This window comes from Oncorhynchus tshawytscha, linkage group LG03, assembly GCF_018296145.1.
Source record: "Oncorhynchus tshawytscha isolate Ot180627B linkage group LG03, Otsh_v2.0, whole genome shotgun sequence".
Classification (NCBI taxonomy): Eukaryota; Metazoa; Chordata; class Actinopteri; order Salmoniformes; family Salmonidae; genus Oncorhynchus; species Oncorhynchus tshawytscha.
The window spans coordinates 14,884,858-14,905,082 of NC_056431.1; the positions used below are offsets into that span (position 1 = coordinate 14,884,858).

At 43.6% G+C, this 20,225-nt stretch overlaps 2 protein-coding genes and 1 long non-coding RNA gene across 6 annotated transcripts; 2 read left to right on the forward strand and 1 right to left on the reverse strand.

The window, feature by feature from the left end:
• Positions 1 to 751: 751 nt before the first annotated feature.
• On the reverse strand, positions 752 to 7,198 carry LOC112228214 (zinc-binding protein A33). 3 transcript variants are annotated; one of them, XM_024393346.2, is made up of 7 exons: positions 6,978 to 7,198; positions 6,159 to 6,286; positions 5,703 to 5,798; positions 5,102 to 5,335; positions 3,192 to 3,214; positions 2,711 to 2,826; positions 752 to 2,487 (listed from the first exon to the last, which is right to left on the reverse strand). In XM_024393346.2, the coding sequence occupies exons 1-7, from the start codon at positions 6,988 to 6,990 to the stop codon at positions 1,919 to 1,921; spliced, it is 1,179 nt and encodes a 392-aa protein (XP_024249114.1). In that variant the 5' UTR covers positions 6,991 to 7,198; the 3' UTR covers positions 752 to 1,918. The 3 variants fall into 3 exon arrangements, with proteins under 3 accessions (XP_024249114.1, XP_024249135.1, XP_024249124.1); XM_024393367.2 differs by having other exon boundaries at positions 6,159 to 6,235; positions 6,923 to 7,198; XM_024393356.2 differs by having other exon boundaries at positions 6,923 to 7,198.
• Positions 7,199 to 8,670: 1,472 nt separating this feature from the next.
• Positions 8,671 to 15,360, forward strand: LOC121841513. Of its 2 annotated transcripts, none has more exons than XR_006080546.1 (3): positions 8,671 to 8,722; positions 13,739 to 13,850; positions 14,711 to 15,360. It is a non-coding gene; the product is annotated as an uncharacterized LOC121841513 (long non-coding RNA). The 2 variants fall into 2 exon arrangements; XR_006080545.1 differs by lacking the exon at positions 8,671 to 8,722 and adding an exon at positions 9,320 to 9,715.
• Positions 15,361 to 16,934: 1,574 nt separating this feature from the next.
• LOC112228261 (endonuclease domain-containing 1 protein) lies at positions 16,935 to 20,117 on the forward strand. Its single transcript, XM_024393438.2, has 3 exons — positions 16,935 to 17,533; positions 18,080 to 18,844; positions 19,111 to 20,117. The coding sequence occupies exons 1-3, from the start codon at positions 17,216 to 17,218 to the stop codon at positions 19,660 to 19,662; spliced, it is 1,635 nt and encodes a 544-aa protein (XP_024249206.1). The 5' UTR covers positions 16,935 to 17,215; the 3' UTR covers positions 19,663 to 20,117.
• The last annotated feature ends 108 nt before the right edge of the window (positions 20,118 to 20,225 follow it).

Genomic DNA, 20,225 nt, shown 5'->3' on the forward strand with positions numbered 1-20,225 from the left:
ACCTAGTTGCTTGGTATTTGGTTGTCAGGGTTTATTTGAATGTGCATTAGCATGAGATGGATAACATCATGTTGAAGTGTATTGTGTGACTTGGTGAGACAGTAACTGCTGTTCATCTTGGGAATTCAGTGGCACTATTTGTATGTAAACAGCAGGTTGAATTCAAAATGGATGCAAAAGCCTCAAACAGTATTTGAGATCGAGCCCTCCTGAAGTGGAACTGAGATGTGCATGTGGATGAATTTGACATGTTTTATACCACTACTGCATTATAGCGCTTCCCAAAAGAGGGGGTAATGTAACAAACCTACCCTATTTGGGATGGTTGGTTAGTGTCTGAGTCTTGGAACCAGAAGGTTGTGGGTTCAATTCCCTCCCTGGCTGGGACAGACCCCCCCCCAAATTCACACCCGTGTTCTCATTGGCGTTCCTTGCACTATGTGAGTGATCTCTCTCTGCCCTGATTCTGATTCTGTCTGTTTACTCCTTCTGCTGTGATGGAGTGTGTAGCGCTCTGTAGTCTGTTGATCTCCCTCCTCCCTTTTTTCACAACACAACACACAGGTGTTTTGGAAAGGTGTTATTTTCTTTATTTCATGTCTAAAAAAAACACAACGAAGAATAAACAAAAGATTATGAGAAAAATATCTAGTGTCCTTTCCTTGTCATTGATTCTGTACTTTTCCAAAGCTTTGAATTTGTCCTAATGTTATTCGGGTAGGCAGGCAGGCCATAACGTGTGTGCACTTAGATTTTACGATCTCATTTCGTGGAGCACTTTTCTCCTAGCTGTCTATCTGGCACACCGTGCATAGTGTAAGATATCATACTCATGGCCGCGCTCACTGAGGAAGCCTTGGTCTCTGTAAATGTGACGGTGTTGTCATGCTACCTCACGTCAGTCATCTTACTCAATGTCACACACATTTAGTTGTTTTCCCACAGTGTCACACTCTCCAGTGTCACCCTGTGTGTCCTCTTCCTCCCTCTTCCCACCCCCCTCCCCTACATTTCTCCCATACCCATGCCACAATAGATACATCCCAAATGGCACCTTATTCCCTATTTAGTGCACTACTTTTTACTAGGGCCCATGGGCCCTGGTCAGAAGTAGTGCACTATATAGGGAATAGGGTGACATTTGGACTGCTGACAAAGTGTCACAGCTGTGGATGCATGACCACAGTATTTATAGATGGGCCAAAGGTAACATCATTGTGCAGTTAACCCCTACTGTTAAGTCCTGAGGCCCTGTGGTATCTACCCCCACTAGGATACTGGCATTTGGCCTTTGCTCATTTTTGGGACTTGTTTTCGATACCTTAGTCTGGTTTTTCTACATTCATAACCTATTATGTGACAATATGACAAAAATATCACATTCTGGTGTTATGAGCACAGACCAAGGTTTTGTGTTCATTTGTTTACCTATTTATTTGTGTATTTAATGCCAATAAAATGTCAATATTCAAACCACAATGCAAACAACTGAACGCAATGGCATAAACATGAATTGATAGTGCTATACCATAGAGCTGGTTAGGTACATGTCAGTGGAGGGGTGTGGGAGGATGGGCTCATTGTATTGGGTGGAATGGAATAAATTGAACAGTATCAAACACATCAAACATATGGAAACCTCGTTGACTCCGTTCCATTGATTCCATTCCATTGCAATTAGCCCGTCCTCCTATAGCTCCTTACACCAGCCTCCCCTGGTAAATGTAAATGCATATCATAAACTCATTGGATTTTTTAACTGATACAATTTACATCATGCTTCCAGCCAGCTATGAAATTATACCAGAAACACACACTGTATAAAACAAACCATTTACAAATTCTCTCTATCCTTCCACCGCACCCCAAACTAAATATACTCCAGTACAACCTTGGTTCTCCTTGGTTCTCTGTACTCTCATATAGAGGGGCTGAAGAGGTTTAGGGGACCCAGGTTCCTCCCATCGTCCGTGTCACATGGGTTATAGAAGGGGATCAGCGGAACGAACACCGTTTCCATGGAGAATGTGTACAGCGGCGTCATGGTAACAGCGTTATAGAACGCTACTTCCTCCTTCTCACAGTCTAAGAACACTCCGATCCGGACGGGCCTGATGGACACCGGGACCTTGGTGGGTTTGGGGTCTGTACAGGCCAAGATGGCCCCTCCCTTCAGGGATAGGGTCCAGAGACCGTTACTGGTCCCGCTGGAGTCCATCTCCCCCCGGTGGACGTCCTCCCTGGCCACACCCAGCCGCCACGCTGTCTTGCGGCCCACCTCCACCTCCCAGTAATGGCGTCCGGTGATGAAACCTTCTCGGCCCATGACACTGTAGTAGTAGTGGAAGCAGCGGGGGTTGGGGGGCTGCTCCTCCTCCGAGGCCTTGGGGATAACTTTGTCCTCCTCGAACCACACAGAAGTGCAGCTAGGGGAGAGGGTGAGGAGGGGGTGGGCTGTCTCTGGGTCAAAGGTCACTTCAGTGATATCTGGGAAGGGGGGGCTCAGGTGAGTTGTTGTAATCTAGAATTGTCTAATGGTATACTGTATGTGTAAGTGGATCCCTTTAAGTAGGAATGTAAAAAACATATACTTGTACATTAGCACTACGTCACTAGAAGGCGTAATCTCTTAAATTCAGCATTATACACATTTTATAACAAACAATACTATAACAATACTAATGTCACAGAATGATATGATGTTCATTACTTGGGTACAGGCAGCTCTTCATGTGTTTCCATATCCTGTACTGGATGGGCCCCACAAAGTGTGCTGATCGCACCTCCACATCCACCTGCGGAGGCGGTATGAAAGCCACCTGGGACCTGCGGGGGAATGAGAGAGGGAGAGGTGCAGGGGAAGAGGAGTGCAAAGATGGATGAGAAAGGGAACGAAAAGAATGTGAATGGAAACGATTGGGAAATGAGTGAGAGAGAGGGTAGAGAGAGTGAAGAAAGAAAGTGGAATGCCAAAGAGAGAAGGAGAAGATAGAACGAGTGAAGAGAAGAAAAAGGGGGATGTGAGAGAGAGAGAGAGAGAGAGAGAGAGAGAGAGAGAGAGAGAGAGAGAGACAATGAGATGCCGAAGTTGCAAGGTGAGAGATTATGGCCGATCAGGAGAAGGGAGTGATTTGTGACACGAGAAATAGATGGAGTCATAATGAGTTAAATAATTAAATATAAACACTTGCCTTTTCAAGAGGTCTTGAATCTCCTTCAGAGAAAAAAAAGGAATGGTCATAACAGAAGTGAAAGACTTAAAGCACTCAAAACAACATAGCACATTACAGTGTATTTGTTCCATTGATAAAGGTGCCCAATAAAAATGTATATTCAATTTGTTTTCCATCAGAAAACAAATGAAAATTGTGCCCTCGTGAACTCAATATGCTGTTCGTATTCTCTTTCAATCATTGTTTGGTGCCAAACCTCAGCTAGTCCTCCAGGACTGCACTATGTGTTGCTTTTTGTCCACAAACCTTTTAATGAGAAATTGATTTAGACCTGCAAAAGCAGGCAAGTAGACTCTTTAGCCAATGATTGATCAAATTAGTGCCAGAAGAGAAGGCAATAAGCTGACACGGTGGTCCTTGAGGACTGCAATCAATGTCAGCGTAGGCTAGCTGTTGTGGAAACTGAAAGCAGCATCCAGTAGATTCTGTGGAGGTACTCCAAGCTTCTCATTCCCCTGACCCTCCCCAAATCACTCCCTCCCTCCTGCCATTCATCACATTCTCTGTAACACTTTGCTCTCCAACCTTTCATCATAAGACCTGGACGGTGGTCATAATAATGACATGAGTTGTCATAAACAATTATGACAGTTTGTCTCATCTTATAATCATTGATGTTGGCCAACTCTCCTCATGGAGGGCTACTGCAGTGTGCAGGCTTTAGTTCCAGCCCTGCACTAGATTTACATGAACATTTGAGTAATTTAGCAGACGCTGTTATCCAGAGCGATTTATAGTTAGTGCATTCATCTAAAGATAGCTAGGTGGGACAACTACATATCACAGTCATAGTAAGTACATTTGTCCTCATTAAAGTAGTTATCAGCAGTCAGAGCTAGTAAGAGGGAAAGTGAAGTGTTAGTTCCCAAAAAGCTATTTTTTGGGGGTGAGGGGAGGTGCGAGGAGGGGTTGCAAGGGGGTGCTGTGGGATTAAACCTTTGGTTAAACCTAAAAATAACATAAATGCAAACTAATACACAAAACATTAAGAACATCTGCTATTTCCATGACATAGACTGACCAGACTAATCCAGGTGAAAGCTACGATTCCTTATTGATGTCACGTGTTAAAACCACTTCAGTCAGTGTAAATGAAGGGGAGAAGACCGGTTAAAGAAGGATTTTTAAGCCTTGAGATAATTGAGACATGGACATGGTGTACTTAATGTTTTGTACACTCAGTGTATATACAGTAGAACTACTTTTGTTCATGTTGTACCAAGTAGATTTTTCACTCTGGAATTACCTATCCAAATTAAATACATTTCCTGTTAATCAAGATAGTAAATTGGTTCCATAACATGAAATAATTCATCCAAACACTTTCTTTACATAATATTTCCACATTAACTGGTTACGATATTGTAACCAAATGGTAACCATCTCATCAATAGACACCTTTCCATGCACTTTAGTATCACAGTTCTTAAGCAGATATCATTTAAGTTCCAGTGCTGGCAGTGAACATATGATCATTAAAAAAACAGAACACATTACCAGGAATGACATTCATTCCCACAGGTGGCCAAAAATAACAAACAGAAAGCCACGCCCCCAATAGGCCATGCCTCCAACAATTCTGATAGGCTGGCACTGCTACATTGCTCTCACCACTATGCAACATTGATGCCCATGAGGTGTTGAAAGCAATTTAGAAGTTTTCATTCAATTAAAGAAATCACATTGATCTGTCAAATACGTTATTTGATTTCAGGCAAATTGAATAGAATAGGTTGAACGAACCAAATATTAATTTAGGATCATACCATTTAAAAAAAGCACTTCAGATAAACAACAGTGCCATCCCTCTTTTTACAGTGTAGAGGTGCAGTGCTAGAACAATAGCCTGAACACCCTAACTCACTCACTTTGAGCAGTCTGGGACTGTCTTCCTCGGCCAGTTTGTTGTTTAGCGTGGCAATGCCTCTCTCTAGATCTCTTCCCTGCATGGCGATCTTCTTCTCTCTCTCCCTAAGCAGCTTCACCCTCTTCTCTTTCTCCTTCTTCAGTCGCTCCATGTCCATGGTCTCCTCTTCGTCCAGGAAGCGATGGAGGTTCTGGAACTCAGCTCGGACCTCCCGTTCCAGATTATCAAAACATCTCTGAGAGATAGATAGAGAGACAGACTTTACTCTTTTGTGTAGTAGGTTTTACTATGTTTTGTTACTATATAGTGGGTAGTAGAAGGATACTAGCCTGGTTGGGAGAGACAGATTTTTCAGCTTTAGCCAACACGCATCAGTTACAGTACGTTCATTTTAATGCTAAATATGTAAATACTACAAAACACTTATCATAATGTTGCTGGATAACATTTCTCACCACTATCAGTCAAATTGCTTTTAATATTACTGACACACTAATACATTCACAGATGATCATATTCAGGACTGAATTAAATAATCAAAGGAATAAGCCATGAAAAGTAAATGACAGTGGTAAATGATGCATTGGCAGCCAGCACCGTACCTCTACACCAACAGACCATATGTACGTCTCTCTCTCTGCCTCCCAGCACTCGTCTACCTCATGCTTTATTCTTTTAATAGCCTGGATCAGCTTCTCCTGTAACACGCACACAGACAAACATGAGGGGAGAGGAGAGAACGGAAAAACAGGCAGAAAAACAATGTCAAATAGTGACAGAATAGTGACTTAAGTTATTTAACTAAAGAGTAAGTTTGCATGCATGTATTTAGATAATCATTTTCCCGATGAGTTTAGAAGTCATTTGTTTCTTGAACGTGATATTGTTGTGCCATTGAAAATGTACTTAAAAAAATGTCCCATCGATACAGCCTATTAGATTTTATGGGAGAGCCTTTTCCCAAACACAACCTCTTTCATAGTGAATTAAACGTTCTATTGCCTGACTTCCCTTTAGACATAAACCCAAGGGTAAAATTATAAACTTTTGCAGCTTACCTTATGGTCAGGGAGAAGGCTTTTATTGTAGTTGTTGTTGGTGTCTTTTATGTGATTTTTGTACATTCCAATTTCTCCTAACGAGACGGGAAAGCAAACAAGGGACTCTTGGCAATGAAAAGAGGGAACTAAAGAGGTGTAATAAAAGAGAGGGAGAGAGTAAAGATGAAAGAGGGAGGGACAGTGACAGTGACAGAGAATTTAAGGACAAGAGAAAATGATAAATTAGAGAGAACGAAAGAGATACACAGAGAGAAAGAGAGATACACAGAGAGAAAGAGATACACAGAGAGAAAGAGAGATACACAGAGAGAAAGAGAGATACACAGAGAGAAAGAGAGATACACAGAGAGAAAGAGAGATACACAGAGAGAAAGAGAGATACACAGAGAGAAAGAGAGATACACAGAGAGAAAGAGAGATACACAGAGAGAAAGAGAGATACACAGAGAGAAAGAGAGATACACAGAGAGAAAGAGAGATACACAGAGAGAAAGAAAGATACACAGAGAGCGAGACAGACAGACCGAGAGATACAGAGAGAGAGAGACAGATAGACAGAGAGATACACAGAGAGTGAGACAGATAGACAGAGAGAGACACAGATAGACAGAGAGAGATAGGGAGAGACAGATAGACAGAGAGAGATAGGGAGAGACAGATAGACAGAGAGCAGATATGGAGAGAGAACCCAATAGGAAGAGATACCCTCTCTGAGGTCATCAAAACAATTAGTATGAAGAGAGAATGAGTGTCATACATACATCCAACCAGTCAAATGGAGATTTATCTAGAAACAATTAAACAGACAAGGGTCACCATCAAACACCATCCGACAGTAGCCTTCTCCCTCTCTCTACATGCAGCTTGGCTGAAGACTAACGTCCATTAGCATGGAGGAGAAAGGGAGGGAGGGAAGGAAGGAGGGAGCCACAGCTGCTGGCCAGGATGGGCAGGCAGGCAGCAGCGATTTATGGCATTGCACGGTGGAGAAGATTCTATTTCTGTCTGCTGTTGTCATTCTGGAAACAAAAGAGGGAATTGGTCAGGGGATAGAATCAGGCAGTGGGTCGGGATGTAGGGGGATATCATTTTTCATAGGGAGGGGTTTGCCTGGAAGGGATAGGAGAGAGAGGCTGTGTATTTATTTTGGTAGGCCTATGTTGTTTTCGTACTAACGTATCTAGGGCGTATGGAGAGGGCAGTATGACAACTGTAAACAATAAAATGTTGGTGTTAAAACTGAACATAAATATTGGTAGATGTAGGACTAACTGAGGTCATTTTCCATCTGTTCTTCCTTCTCTTCCTGACATAAAGAAAACAGAGTGGGGAGCACTGGTATAAAAGCAAGCAGTTAGCATTTTCTCTAGCAATATTCTCCCCATCAGAGACAAACACACACACACACACACACACACACACACACACAAACACGTAGGCATACACACACTCTCTCCTTGCCTTCCTCTCTCCCTCTAGCATTCTCCCATTCTAATACACTCACACGCATGCACACATGCACACACACACACAGCCTGGCTGGTTGGCTGTGTGTGTGCAGAGGTAGCATGACTCATCTCTGGAATGTTCCTCATCTATAATTCATTGTCCTGGGTCCTGACGATGTGACTGCTGTGTGCTCTGCTGAAGTGAGCAAGCTGCACCTTCAGCTCCATAAACCAAACTACTGTAGTCTACTCCAGTACTGTGGGTGGACAGAATACAGAACACTAGCACAATGCATTATTATGAATATTACTCACATACAGAGGTGCACACACTGAACATGATTCACTTGTTGTAATAGGCAACAGAACAATTCTCTATAGGAAATGCGGCTGCTTTTGTATCCCATATATTTCTGTATTCAAGGTCATCTTGTTTGGGCCATAATCATTAGTTGATAAGGCCTATTGTTCATGGGTATGACTAGCTCTCACTCTCCATAAAATAGCCAAGATCCCTCGTTTACGTATATTATTTATGTGACCATTGCAGGGGTTAGATTATTTTCCTTCATTCTGGCCCTGCCAACTGTTTTAAATGTCACTTCCAGAGCTTGAAAATGACTCCCATCTAGTGGTGAGGTAAGGTTTTAATGGGTGCAACTGTAGGGTTAGTGTGTAAGGTCATTTTACATCCCTTTTCCCCATCCTTTTCTCTTCACCTTTGCATCATAAAGTGTAAGGAATTCACACTCCAGTAGGCGGAAATACAGGCGGAAAAGACAAATACATGAGAAATACGCAATAGGGAGGTTGTGCCCAGTCTCACAATCCAGTACAGTAGGTGGGGGTGTATGCACATTTCAGTTGGTTGCAATCCGCCAATACAAATTTAAAAAAGAAGAATGGCGCACACACACACACACACACACACACACACACACACATATACAAAAAACGAAAGTAGACTTGAGAATGTAATGTAGGTAGGCCGTGAATGGCCTCACACGCCAGTACAGTAGATGGCGGTATACGCGAACTGACAACCAAATCCTAACGAAGAAGAAGAACAGACGTAAACAAAGAGCATGTCGTACATATTCATTCAAACGAGAGGTATGAAGGAGTTTTCATATCAATTCAAGCTATTTAACTTTATAATGACATGGTTTCGTCTCCTTATTATCCTACTTGCAAGCGTGTTCAATTGCTATTCTTCTGCTGCAAAGATAGAGTGCAGAGTTCTGTCCTACTATTGTTATATAAATAATCTAATATAAAGCGTTACTAGCAGACCAAAGCTCTGGTTAAACCGGATGCCCTCAGATAACTCTGGGCCCAGTGTCCTCAGTCAAGTCTAGAGCCTGTGTGCAATAACATGATTATCCAAAGGATACACAGCTGCCATCACGCAAATATACTCCCCTGTAAAACTACAAAGAGCAGCCTGCAGCACTAACGAGCTTAGAAGTGCCAAGCTATCTCACTGACATTGAACCCTACATGCACTCCTGCATAAACAGGAAACACCTGAGCCTAAAGCAGACATTACCAGTCCCTAAAATCCACGCTTTCCTTGACACACATACATCTCATGAAGCACTGTACACTCACACTCTACCCCCCCTACTGGTCGGGTGCCAAGAGCAAAGGACTTTGCTGTGCACCAATGGGGCCCGCTCTGGCTGGCAACTCTTCAGGACCAGTCAGAAGATCAACACGACGAGACTCCACCTACATTATTCTGTGTATACATTCTGTTGTAAACTCTGGCTGAGCAGCCTAATTATTCTGACTCCTCACAGAGTCACATTCCTTAGGTCCGTGCACGATAAACGGCAGGACAAGATAACTTTGACCAATAAACTGCCTTTTTGATACACCTGATTCCACTCTGTCCAGTCGTTGTTTTGCATTCCCTCTCCAGTATGAAACACCAACAAAATGGTAGCATGAGGATGGTTATTCCGGAATTCGATCTATGATAAATTGGTGTGAGAGGACGAAACTGATGACGGCTCAAAATCAGACGGAAGTGTGACCTGTCCAAGAGACAATCAGCCATTCGTCTTGCCTCAGGAAATCTGATCGGAGCGCTCTACTTAAAAGGTGAGCAGAGCCTGTTAAATCGAAATCTGCATATTGTATTATAGTCTAAACCAAATTTTGATCAGAAAGTACTGACGTGAGTATGAATCGTTGCCAAAATTTTTTTACATAAAAACCTAAGGCATTGATCAGGGATATCTTGTTTTGCTCGTTTTTTTATTTTTTTATTTTTATTTTTATTAATTGGTCTATACTGAGTTATTATAATGGATAAGTGAATTGTGTTTGACCAATATGCTAGATTCCCCCCGGGATCCGGTTCGTTCATGAAAATCTGCATAGAAAACTGTCCTACTGAATAGGTTGTGTACGAAGTGAAGTGTTGAACCGAGGCTGTGTTCTAGTGTATAATGGATACTGAAATTAATGCAAACTGACCAATGTAACTGGGTAAATTGTTTTTGACCAATACACTAGATTTCCCCCTGGAATCCGATTTGTTCTGAAATCTGCATAGAAAACTGTCCTATAATATATATAGGTTGTGTGTGAGGTGAGGATAAATCGAGGCTGTGTTCTAGTGTATAATGGATACTGAGATTAATGTAAACTGAGTGAATGAATTGCGTGATTTATTTTAATGGGTTGTGTTAGAGGTGTAGTTAATGCATGTAAAAGATCCTATTAAATAGTGGTATACTGTTTAATTGGTTGTGTTAGAGGTGTAGTTAATGCATGTAAAAGATCCTATTAAAATAAGTGGTATACTCTTTAATTGGTTATGTTAGAGGTGTAGTCGAATAGACATAGTATATGTAAGTTTAGCGTTCCACAAGACAGAGATCGGGAATGATGTGACCATTGCACATCACACTATAACATAATATAACCAGTTTTGATGTTCCGCGATTTTGTTGTGCCCAATTCAGAGAAAACATTTGTTGAGGAATGATTGCCATACTCTGAATACATAAACGGTGTAAGATTGACGGTCGGTGAGCCAAATACTGATCAGTCGCCGAGCTGTGAATTAACCCAGCCGCCGTGCTAAAATATTGACGGTTTCTTTTTTCTCTCTTTCCGCTGTTGGTATTCCCCAGGAGATAAAATTATTCTGACAATTGTTATAGAATCGCTTGAATTTACTAATATAAGTTCCAAAAGGAAGTTACTGAATTGTTTCTAGAAAGTATTTAAATAAGCCGCCGAGCTTAGTACAGACTTTGATTGACAGATGCTAAAGCTACACACTGATTTTTGGGGTTTTCTATTCTATCCATATTTCCTAAAGAGATAGAATTATTCTGACAATTGCTATAGAATCGCTCAAATATACTGATATAAGTTCATAAAGGAAGTTACTGAATTATGCCCTCAATCTCACACAAATGATCAATGAACCTACCAGGTACCTCCCCAAAGCCTTAAACACGGGCACCCTCATAGATATCATCCTAACCAACTTCCCCTCTAAATACACCTCTGCTGTCTTCAACCAAGATCTCAGCGATCACTGCCTCATTGCCTGCATCCGTAATGGGTCAGCGGTCAAACGACCTCCACTCATCACTGTAAAACGCTCCCTGAAACACTTCTGCGAGCAGGCCTTTCTAATCGACCTGGCGAGGGGTATCCTGGAAGGATATTGAACTCATCCCGTCAGTAGAGGATGCCTGGATATTTTTTTAAATGCCTTCCTAACCATCTTAAATAAACATGCCCCATTCAAGAAATTTAGAACCAGGAACAGATATAGCCCTTGGTTCTCCCCAGACCTGACTGCCCTTAACCAACACAAAAACATCCTATGGCGTTCTGCATTAGCATCGAACAGCCCCCGTGATATGCAGCTGTTCAGGGAAGCTAGAAACCATTATACACAGGCAGTTAGAAAAGCCAAGGCTAGCTTTTTCAAGCAGAAATTTGCTTCCTGCAACACTAACTCAAAAAAGTTCTGGGACACTGTAAAGTCCATAGAGAATAAGAGCACCTCCTCCCAGCTGCCCACTGCACTGAAGATAGGAAACACTGTCACCACTGATAAATCCACCATAATTGAGAATTTCAATAAGCATTTTTCTACGGCTGGCCATGCTTTCCACCTGGCTACTCCTACCCCGGTCAACAGCACTGCACCCCCAACAGCAACTCGCCCAAGCCTTCCCCATTTCTCCTTCTCCCAAATCCATTCAGCTGATGTTCTGAAAGAGCTGCAAAATCTGGACCCTTACAAATCAGCCGGGCTAGACAATCTGGACCCTTTCTTTCTAAAATTATCTGCCGAAATTGTTGCCACCCCTATTACTAGCCTGTTCAACCTCTCTTTCGTGTCGTCTGAGATTCCCAAAGATTGTAAATCTGCCGCGGTCATCCCCCTCTTCAAAGGGGAAAACACTCTAGACCCAAACTGTATTATACCTATATCCATCCTGCCCTGCCTTTCTAAAATCTTCGAAAGCCAAGTTAACAAACAGAGCACCGATCATTTCGTATCCCACCGTACCTTCTCCACTATGCAATCTGGTTTCCGAGCTGGTCATGGGTGCACCTCAGCCACGCTCAAAGTCCTAAACGATATCATAACCGCTATCAATAAAAGACAGTACTGTGCAGCCGCCTTCATCGACCTGGCCAAGGCTTTCGACTCTGTCAATCATCGCATTCTTATCGGCAGACTCAATAGCCTTGGTTTCTCAAATGAATGCCTTGCCTGGTTCACCAACTACTTCTCAGATGGAGTTCAGTGTGTCAAATCGGAGGGCCTATTGTCCGGATCTCTAGCAGTCTATGGGGGTGCCACAGAGTCTTTTCTCTGTATATATCAATGATGTTGCTCTTGCTGCTGGTGGTTCTCTGATCCACCTGTACGCAGACAACACCATTCTGTATACCCTTCTTTGGACACTGTGTTAACAAATCTCCAAACGAGCTTCAATGCCATAGAAACCTCCTACCATGGCCTCCAACTGCTTTTAAATGCTAGTAAAACTAAATGCATGCTCTTCAATCGCTTGTTTCCCACACCTGCCGGCCTATCTAGCATCACTACTCTGGACAGTTCTGACTTAGAATATGTGGACAACTACAAATATCTAGGTGTCTGGTTAGACTGTAAACTCTCCTTCCAGACTCACATTAAGCATATCCAATCCAAAATTAAATCTAGAATTGGCTTCCTATTTTGCAACAAAGCCTCCTTCACTCATGCTGCCAAACATACCCTCGTAAAATTGACTATCCTACCCATCCTTGACTTCGGCGATGTCATTTACAAAATAGTCTCCAACACTCTCCTCAGCAACTGGATGTAGTCTATCACAGTGCCATCTGTTTTGTCACCAAAGCCCCATATACTACCCACCACTGCGACCTGAATGCTCTAGTTGGCTGGCCCTCACTACATATTCGTCGTCAAACCCACTGGCTCCAGGTCATCTATAAGTCTTTGCTAGGTAAAGCCCCGCCTTATCTCAGCTCACTGGTCACCATAGCAACACCCACCCGTAGCGTAAGCTCCAGCAGGTATATTTCACTGGTCATCCCCAAAGCCAACACTTACTTCGGCTGCCTTTCCTTCCAGTTCTCTGCTGCCAATGACTGGAACGAATTGCAAAAATCACTGAAGCTGGAGGCTTAAATCTCCCTCTCTAATTTTAAGCATCAGCTGTCAGAGCAGCTTACCGATCACTGCACCTGTACACAGCCAATCTGTAAATAGCCAACCCAACTACCTCATCCCCATATTGTTAATTATCCTCTTGCTCTTTTGCACACCAGTATTTCTACTTGCACATCTATCACTCCAGTGTTAATGCTAAATTGTAATTATTTTGCCTCTATGGCCTATTTATTGCCTACCTCCCTACTCTTCTACATTTGCACACACTGTACATAGATTCTTCTATTGTGTTATTGACTGTATGTTTGTTTATCCTATGTGTAACTTTGTGTTGTTTGTGTCACACTGCTTTGCTTTATCTTGGCCAGGTCGCAGTTGTAAATGAGAACTTATTCTCAACTGGCCTGGTTAAATAAAGGTGAAATAAATACATTTATTCAACTGTCTCTCTTGTGAACTCTCAGGAGAAGAAGTAGCCCAGGTGTAGGCCTTCCTTCATCCTCCCATCTCTCTCTCCTCTCTCGTTCTGGAGTGAACCCTCTCAAGTCGTCCGTCAGTACCCCCTACCTCAACACAGTGAGTTATGATCACGTTCACCTCACTGAATCTATACAATCAATAACTAGAGCACCATTGATAGTTGCCATTATCGTTTTCTCATTACCGATGATAATCACTGTTTTGATTTGGGGCATTATTAATATTGTTTTATTATATGTTTACTGTATCTTTTGCTATCTATGATGTTTGATTTTTTGGAGCTGTACCTACATGTGTGTGTGTGTGTGTGTGTGTGTGTGTGTGTGTGTGTGTGTGTGTGTGTGTGTGTGTGTGTGTGTGTGTGTGTGTGTGTGTGTGTGTGTGTGTGTGTGTGTGAGTGTGTGTGAGAGTGAGGGAAGTTGCCCTTCCCACCAGAGTATTTGGCTCCACCAGCTGAGAGAATGAAGAAAGAGATAAAGGCGCCCAAACACAAGAAAGAGATAAAGGCGCCCAAACACAAGAAAGAGACCTCAGGGGAGGAGGAGGAGATCACAGATGAGGGAACAGACATGTGGCACGTAGGCTATTGAGTTAGGGTCTAGAAGAGGGTGTTTCTACAGTATAACTGCACTACATATGACAGGTTAGGTGCAGGCCTACAGTAGACTATAGGAAGGTCCATAACATTGGGACATCATCAATGAAGTAATGTACTGACATAATATCCTGGACTCTTTTCATTTTCAATTCCTGACCATTCATTTAAAGGGTTATTCTTCCTCAGTAGACAAACCACATCCCAGATGGAACCCTATTCCTACCCCATAGAGGTCTGGTCAAAAGTAGTGCACTATAAAGGAAATGGGGTGTCATTTGGGACTCAGTCCAAGTCATCTACCCCTCTCTTTCTCCATTGCATCTCTCATTCCATCTTCCTTTTACCTCCCTCCACTTAGGTGGTGGCCCCTTTAGCAGCCAACTTCCCAGCGGGCCCGACTGCCCCTCCCACATCCAGCGCCTCGTTCAACTGGGTGCCAAGGCAGATGCTGAGTGGAGACGCGGCGGAGGAAGAGGGAGAGAGCGACGGAGACTCAGACAGAGGAGACGACAACAGGGGGGAAGGAGAAGAGGTTGACCTTGTCATCGATATCCCCAACGAGTGAAGTGTGTGTGTGTGTGTGTGTGTGTGTGTGTGTGTGTGTGTGTGTGTGTGTGTGTGTGTGTAAAGGATTGTTTGAAAGAGTGTGTAAGACCATAATGTGAGTCTGTGGATTCAACCCCTCCCACTGTCAAATGCTTAGCCAAGCTCCCCCCAGTGGACCTTCAGGTTACTGCAACAATATCTCTCTCTAAGCAATGTGACCTGTCATAATAATGTTACTAATTGGCTCCTTTAAAGTCATTTTACTGCTTTCTACTGTTATACAAGTTATGGAAGAACTGGTATTGACGGCATGGACAGCTACAGGACTGCATACATGTAGCACCTACCTTTTTATAGGAAACTGTCAAATTTTGAATTTTCTGTTGGAGATAATGGAGACGTTATGTTTTCTACCAATGACTTTTAAAAATTAAATTGCATTAAAGTGGTAACATTTCAGATGACTGTGGTAGTTGTTGTTGAAAGCCTAATGGACTGGTAGTATAGTATCCACATCAGATCCACTTGTCTGCTAAATACAAGTAGAATATCTTGTATAGTATGTGCTGCACAGACATGCAGTACTGCGCTTTTACTCAAAACAACTGTTTCTATTGGCTGTGCCTGGAGACAAAAGCCTTTTATGCTGCGTTCATAACCAAATGGGAAGGTGGTTTTTACCTCTTACAACTGGGAAAAATCCACTTGAATGCCCCTTCAACTCATAAAATCTAGTAGGAAACTCATCTATCATCCCTGAGCTCTGACTTCTCGCACATGCTGACCTCTGACGTCACCTACTAAGGAAATTACCTCGATAACAGCATTTTCGGCAGTTAAATGTAATTTTTTTACAAGCATTATAACTGTACTTTTAGTTTATGGTTGACACCGATTGTTGGCCATTAGCCAGTCAACGTTTCTCAACGAGTTAATGCATCCAACTGTTATTTACGACTTGACAACTGGTAATTAGTACCTTCCCACTTGGTTATGAACGCAGCATATAGCCCAACCCAAAACTATCACACCCAAAAGCCATGCAGCTGTTAGTATGGAATGCATCCAAACAACCTAAATCTACAGACAAAGGAAATAATGAGTGTCTTTGCTACAGACTAATAACTGTGTCTGTGAATATAATAAGGAACAGTGTGACACTGTCAGAAAATGAATTATGCACTGATAAAGATTTTTCTTGGTGGAAAATACACATGTCAAACTATTAGCCTAATCTCCCTCAGATGTGCATTGATGTGTAGCCTAGCCCATAAAAGGAATTCTCCTACCTGACTGTCAGGCCCAAGGGTGCACTGAAGACTCCATGTGATCCCAGTCATAACACGTAGCAGGACAAATCTGGTTTGTGACCCCCTATGTCAGAGTTCACATAGGTGAAGAGCTTAATTATTATGCTCTCCTCTTTCCTCTCTTGTCCTCTCACAGAGATTGCAATGGATTGAATTGGATGACTCCTATCAATTTGAGAGTGGATACATTTCCCCATTTCCCTCAGCTTTACCAAACCAAGTGGCCACTGAAACACAAAATCTAAAATAATTTTGTCTTTATAGCAGAGAAAATGTAATTCAGTCAATAGAATCTATTTTGGAACATTGGTGGTGGATAGATATACTGTGTGATATTCAACACTAGGCCACTGCTGTAAGATATAGTGCTGTGGTTTCACTGTGCACCCTAATAGTGCATGCTTAAGCACTCGGCTAAAATAAAGTCAGCACTTTCTAAGAGGTGTGTGTTTTACCAGAGAAAATGAGCCATTGAGCTGTCAATCAGACAGCCAAACCTTGTGGAAAGATTGTTTGGGAATGCAGACTTACAGGTAATAGGAACCGGTTACTGGGTGTGGGTCTGCTGTGTGTACCTAACAGTAATGAGAGGTAAAGGTGTAACCAAAAAGATCTATGAAAGAGAGGAAGGAGGGAGGGAGAGCCAGGTAGAGGTGTAGCTAGAGGGAGAATGTGTGTGTGTGAGGGAGGGAGGGAGGGAGGGAGGGAGAGTGAGCTTGTCAATGAGGGAGGGAGAAGCAGAGTGTAAGCAAGACTGTGCCCAGACACAGACAGCACAGCACACACAGTCCAAGGAGATAGACATGGGTGGAGACGCTGACAGGGTGGAAGAGAAAAAAGAAGGGAGAGATTGAGAAGGGGATAGAAGAACGGCATACCAGAGATTCCCTGGCTGTCAACCCTAGCTACCGGCCATTATCCTCTCCCATCTGCGTAGATACAGCACAAACCTCTGGATTATTTACCAGCCTCTCTCTCTGTGAGTGTGTGGGTTTGCTGAGTTCACCATGCTGCTGCTGCGGTGGTGTCCTGCTGGTGTCAGTGTCAGTACTGCAGGGTGGGCAGGGTGGATCTGGCTGGGGCTGACTCTGACTCTGGAGCTGTCTCTACCAGTCACGGCACTATCAGAACCAGACCCAGGCTTCTCCCTCTGCAGACAGAGCTTCTACAGACAGACCCCTCCTCTGGGCCTCTCTGTAGGTGGGGGGCCCCTCCTGACCCCCCTCTGTCACAGGCTGCCAGGGGGACAGTCGTTCGCCACGCTCTACCACCCGACCTGTGACGCAGCTGTTTACTCTGCCTTTCATCTCAGCCAAGGATGGGGGGTAAGGGAGGATTATTTTATTTCTATTATGTGGAAACAGTGGAATCATTGTCATGCATGGACTGCGTAAGCACTACCTTGTACAGTTTAGTGTACATTCTCAACACAATCACACAAGTTATAGCGGACATGATCAAACCAACAGTATACGACTCTTTTCCTCCAGCTGTAGTACAATAATGTTTTTGTGATATGAAACTTGTTCAAGTGAAAGGAAACTCTCGTCCTGTAGAGGCAGTCAACTTACTGTTGATATCAACATTCCATGCAAACATGGCCTTGTTAAAACAAGTCAGAGTGAACAGAAAGATGAATGTGAACAACAGTTTGATATTTGACTCAGATGTCTGTCAGGAGACAAGCTCCCTAACACTCACAAGACTAGAATGGTCTGCATGGCATATTATTTCTGCCATGACACCTGAGTAAAAGACGTCCTCATCTATTTACAAACTGCATTGACACTAAATGTACTGTAATGCACAGTAGGCTTTACCCAAATAAGGGCCAAACATTAATTTATCATGATGTTAATACTATCTCCTAGACAGAGAAGGAGGAAGAGGATGCCAGAGGGGAGGAGAAAGAGGACGAAGGGTCCCAGGTGATGACCCCAGCCCTGCTCCAAGGGGATGTGGTGGGGGGTAAACCCCAAGCTCATTCTGACTCTCCCCTCCACCAGTGGGGCTCCCTGGCCAGAGAGCTGATCCAAAGCAGCGTCCTGCCCCAGTGTGGCTCCACAGGGGGCCAGCTCTACGTCCTGACAGGAGCCACAGGGCTCAGGCTGGGGTCCGGGATGGAGGAAGTTGGGGATGAGGGGTGTGAGGCTGGGGTGCAATGGTCTGCAGTGTGCTGTGCTGGTCCAGAGGGACAGAGTGGGTTCAGTGTGGGGGTAGTGAAAGAGACAGGGGGAGGGGAGAGGGTGGTGAGTGTTAAGGAGCTGGAACACATGATTGGAGTGACAGATCTATTTTCAGAGGGTTGCGGAGAAGCAAATGGGGAAACGGAGGGAGACATAGTGACACTGCTCAGTGATGTGATGGTCGGAGTCGTAGAAAAGCAAAGAGCGATCGCAAGGCCAGACGCCATTGAGGAAACACTAGATGAGACGACTACTGACCGAAGCATAGAGGCACTACCTGCCGACACCGAACCTCTCATCACTCCTTCAGTGGACAACGAGACACTGGCCTCTGAGTCAGACACAGAGTCATCCAGCAACCCTCTGGTGTATATCATCACCTCCTCTGTCTCCCTGCTCATGGCCCCTCTACGCCCTGTAGTCTCCACACTCATTGGGATCCCTGGACAGGTGATTAATGATGGAATGCAATACTGTGATTGAATTGAATTGAATTTATTTTGGGTAACAGACATATTAAACAAAATGTACAAGGTGGACTCAGAGGACATCACTTGAAAGTATTAATTAAAACGCTCGTTTCCAAAGTGGTCCTCGATGGTAAAAACAATAATACATGATGGATCCATATCCTTTTATATTTCTGATCACAAAAATATGTTTCTGTTATAACAGACAATATCTTGTAACAGAACATATCTCCTCTCCTCGCCTAGGTGGCCTTTGTCCTACAGGAAGACCTGGGGATCCTGTCTGCCCTGCCAGGCGACATCCTTTCTGTGTTCTACAACATGGCGTCTGACCTGGTTTCTGGGGTCGGCTCAGTCACAGGCCTGATACTTGGTGTGGGGGAGATGTGCTTCTCTACCCTGTATTGCATTACAGCCCCACTGGTGGGCTCCCTGTTCACCAGCTGCCAGGACGGGGTCACAGGGGTGGGCACCCTGGCCTGGGATGGGGTGGGCATATTCACGGGGATTGTGGACAGTGCCTGGTGGGTGTCCAGGGTGGTCGGGGACCAGGCGTGGGAGCAGGGTGGGGGGTTTGTGGGGTCGGTGGTGTCTGAGATGGGAGGGCAGGTGAAGGCAGTGGGTGGGGGAATGGGGAAGCTGGCGTGGAGGTGTGGGAACGGGGTGGGAAACGTGGTGAGGTTGGCAGGAGGGCTAGTAGTAGGGAGCACGGAAACGGTTGTGGAGAATGTGATGGAGGTCTTTGGGCAGGACCAGAACTGTGGATGGTTTGGGTCTACAGAGAATGTTCATCAATAACATTTCAGATTTATTGCAAACCTTGAAAATGGTGTATCTTGTTCTTATAAAGTATGTAAATATGCACCAGATAGCAAGAGAGAATTGATGGGTACACTGCAATGCCAATGTCTCTAGCTAAGCTGTCTTAACATAAATGCATAGTTAGGCACACAACACATTTTCATTTTTTTTTTGCTCCCTAAAGTAGATGACTTCTACTTCTACTACTTCTTAGTTGTAAAGAAGCAGGATCCCAAAAGACTAAAGCTGAGATGAATGGTGTATATGTCAGAAAGTGAAGCTGGGTAGCCCCATGGGTGTGCTGGCCATTTGATCAATTACAATATGGTATTCTTTTGGGGAAACATGCTTTGACTGTGTGAGTTCATATGGTAATAGGTGTTAGAATTGATGTTACTTTATGAACTATATGCTTGCTTGATTAAAAAAGGATAATTGATTGATCACACCCACTCAGACTAATGCAATTTATTCATTTGTCTATCAATATATTTGGCCTTGAAACTGGATAGTTTTCATTTGCACATTCATAACACTGCAATAATTGGTCTGAGTGAGAG

Coding starts and splice junctions, on each gene's coding strand:
- LOC112228214 (XM_024393346.2), bottom strand. Junction 2,827..3,191: donor ATTCAAGACCTCTTGAAAAG/GCAAGTGTTTAT, acceptor ATTCCCCCGCAG/GTCCCAGGTGGCTTTCATAC. Junction 2,488..2,710: donor GAAGAGCTGCCTGTACCCAA/GTAATGAACATC, acceptor CCCCCTTCCCAG/ATATCACTGAAGTGACCTTT.
- LOC112228261 (XM_024393438.2), top strand. CDS start 17,216: ATGCTGCTGCTGCGGTGGTGTCCTGCTGGTGTCAGTGTCAGTACTGCA. Junction 17,534..18,079: donor ATCTCAGCCAAGGATGGGGG/GTAAGGGAGGAT, acceptor ACTATCTCCTAG/ACAGAGAAGGAGGAAGAGGA. Junction 18,845..19,110: donor TCATTGGGATCCCTGGACAG/GTGATTAATGAT, acceptor CTCCTCGCCTAG/GTGGCCTTTGTCCTACAGGA.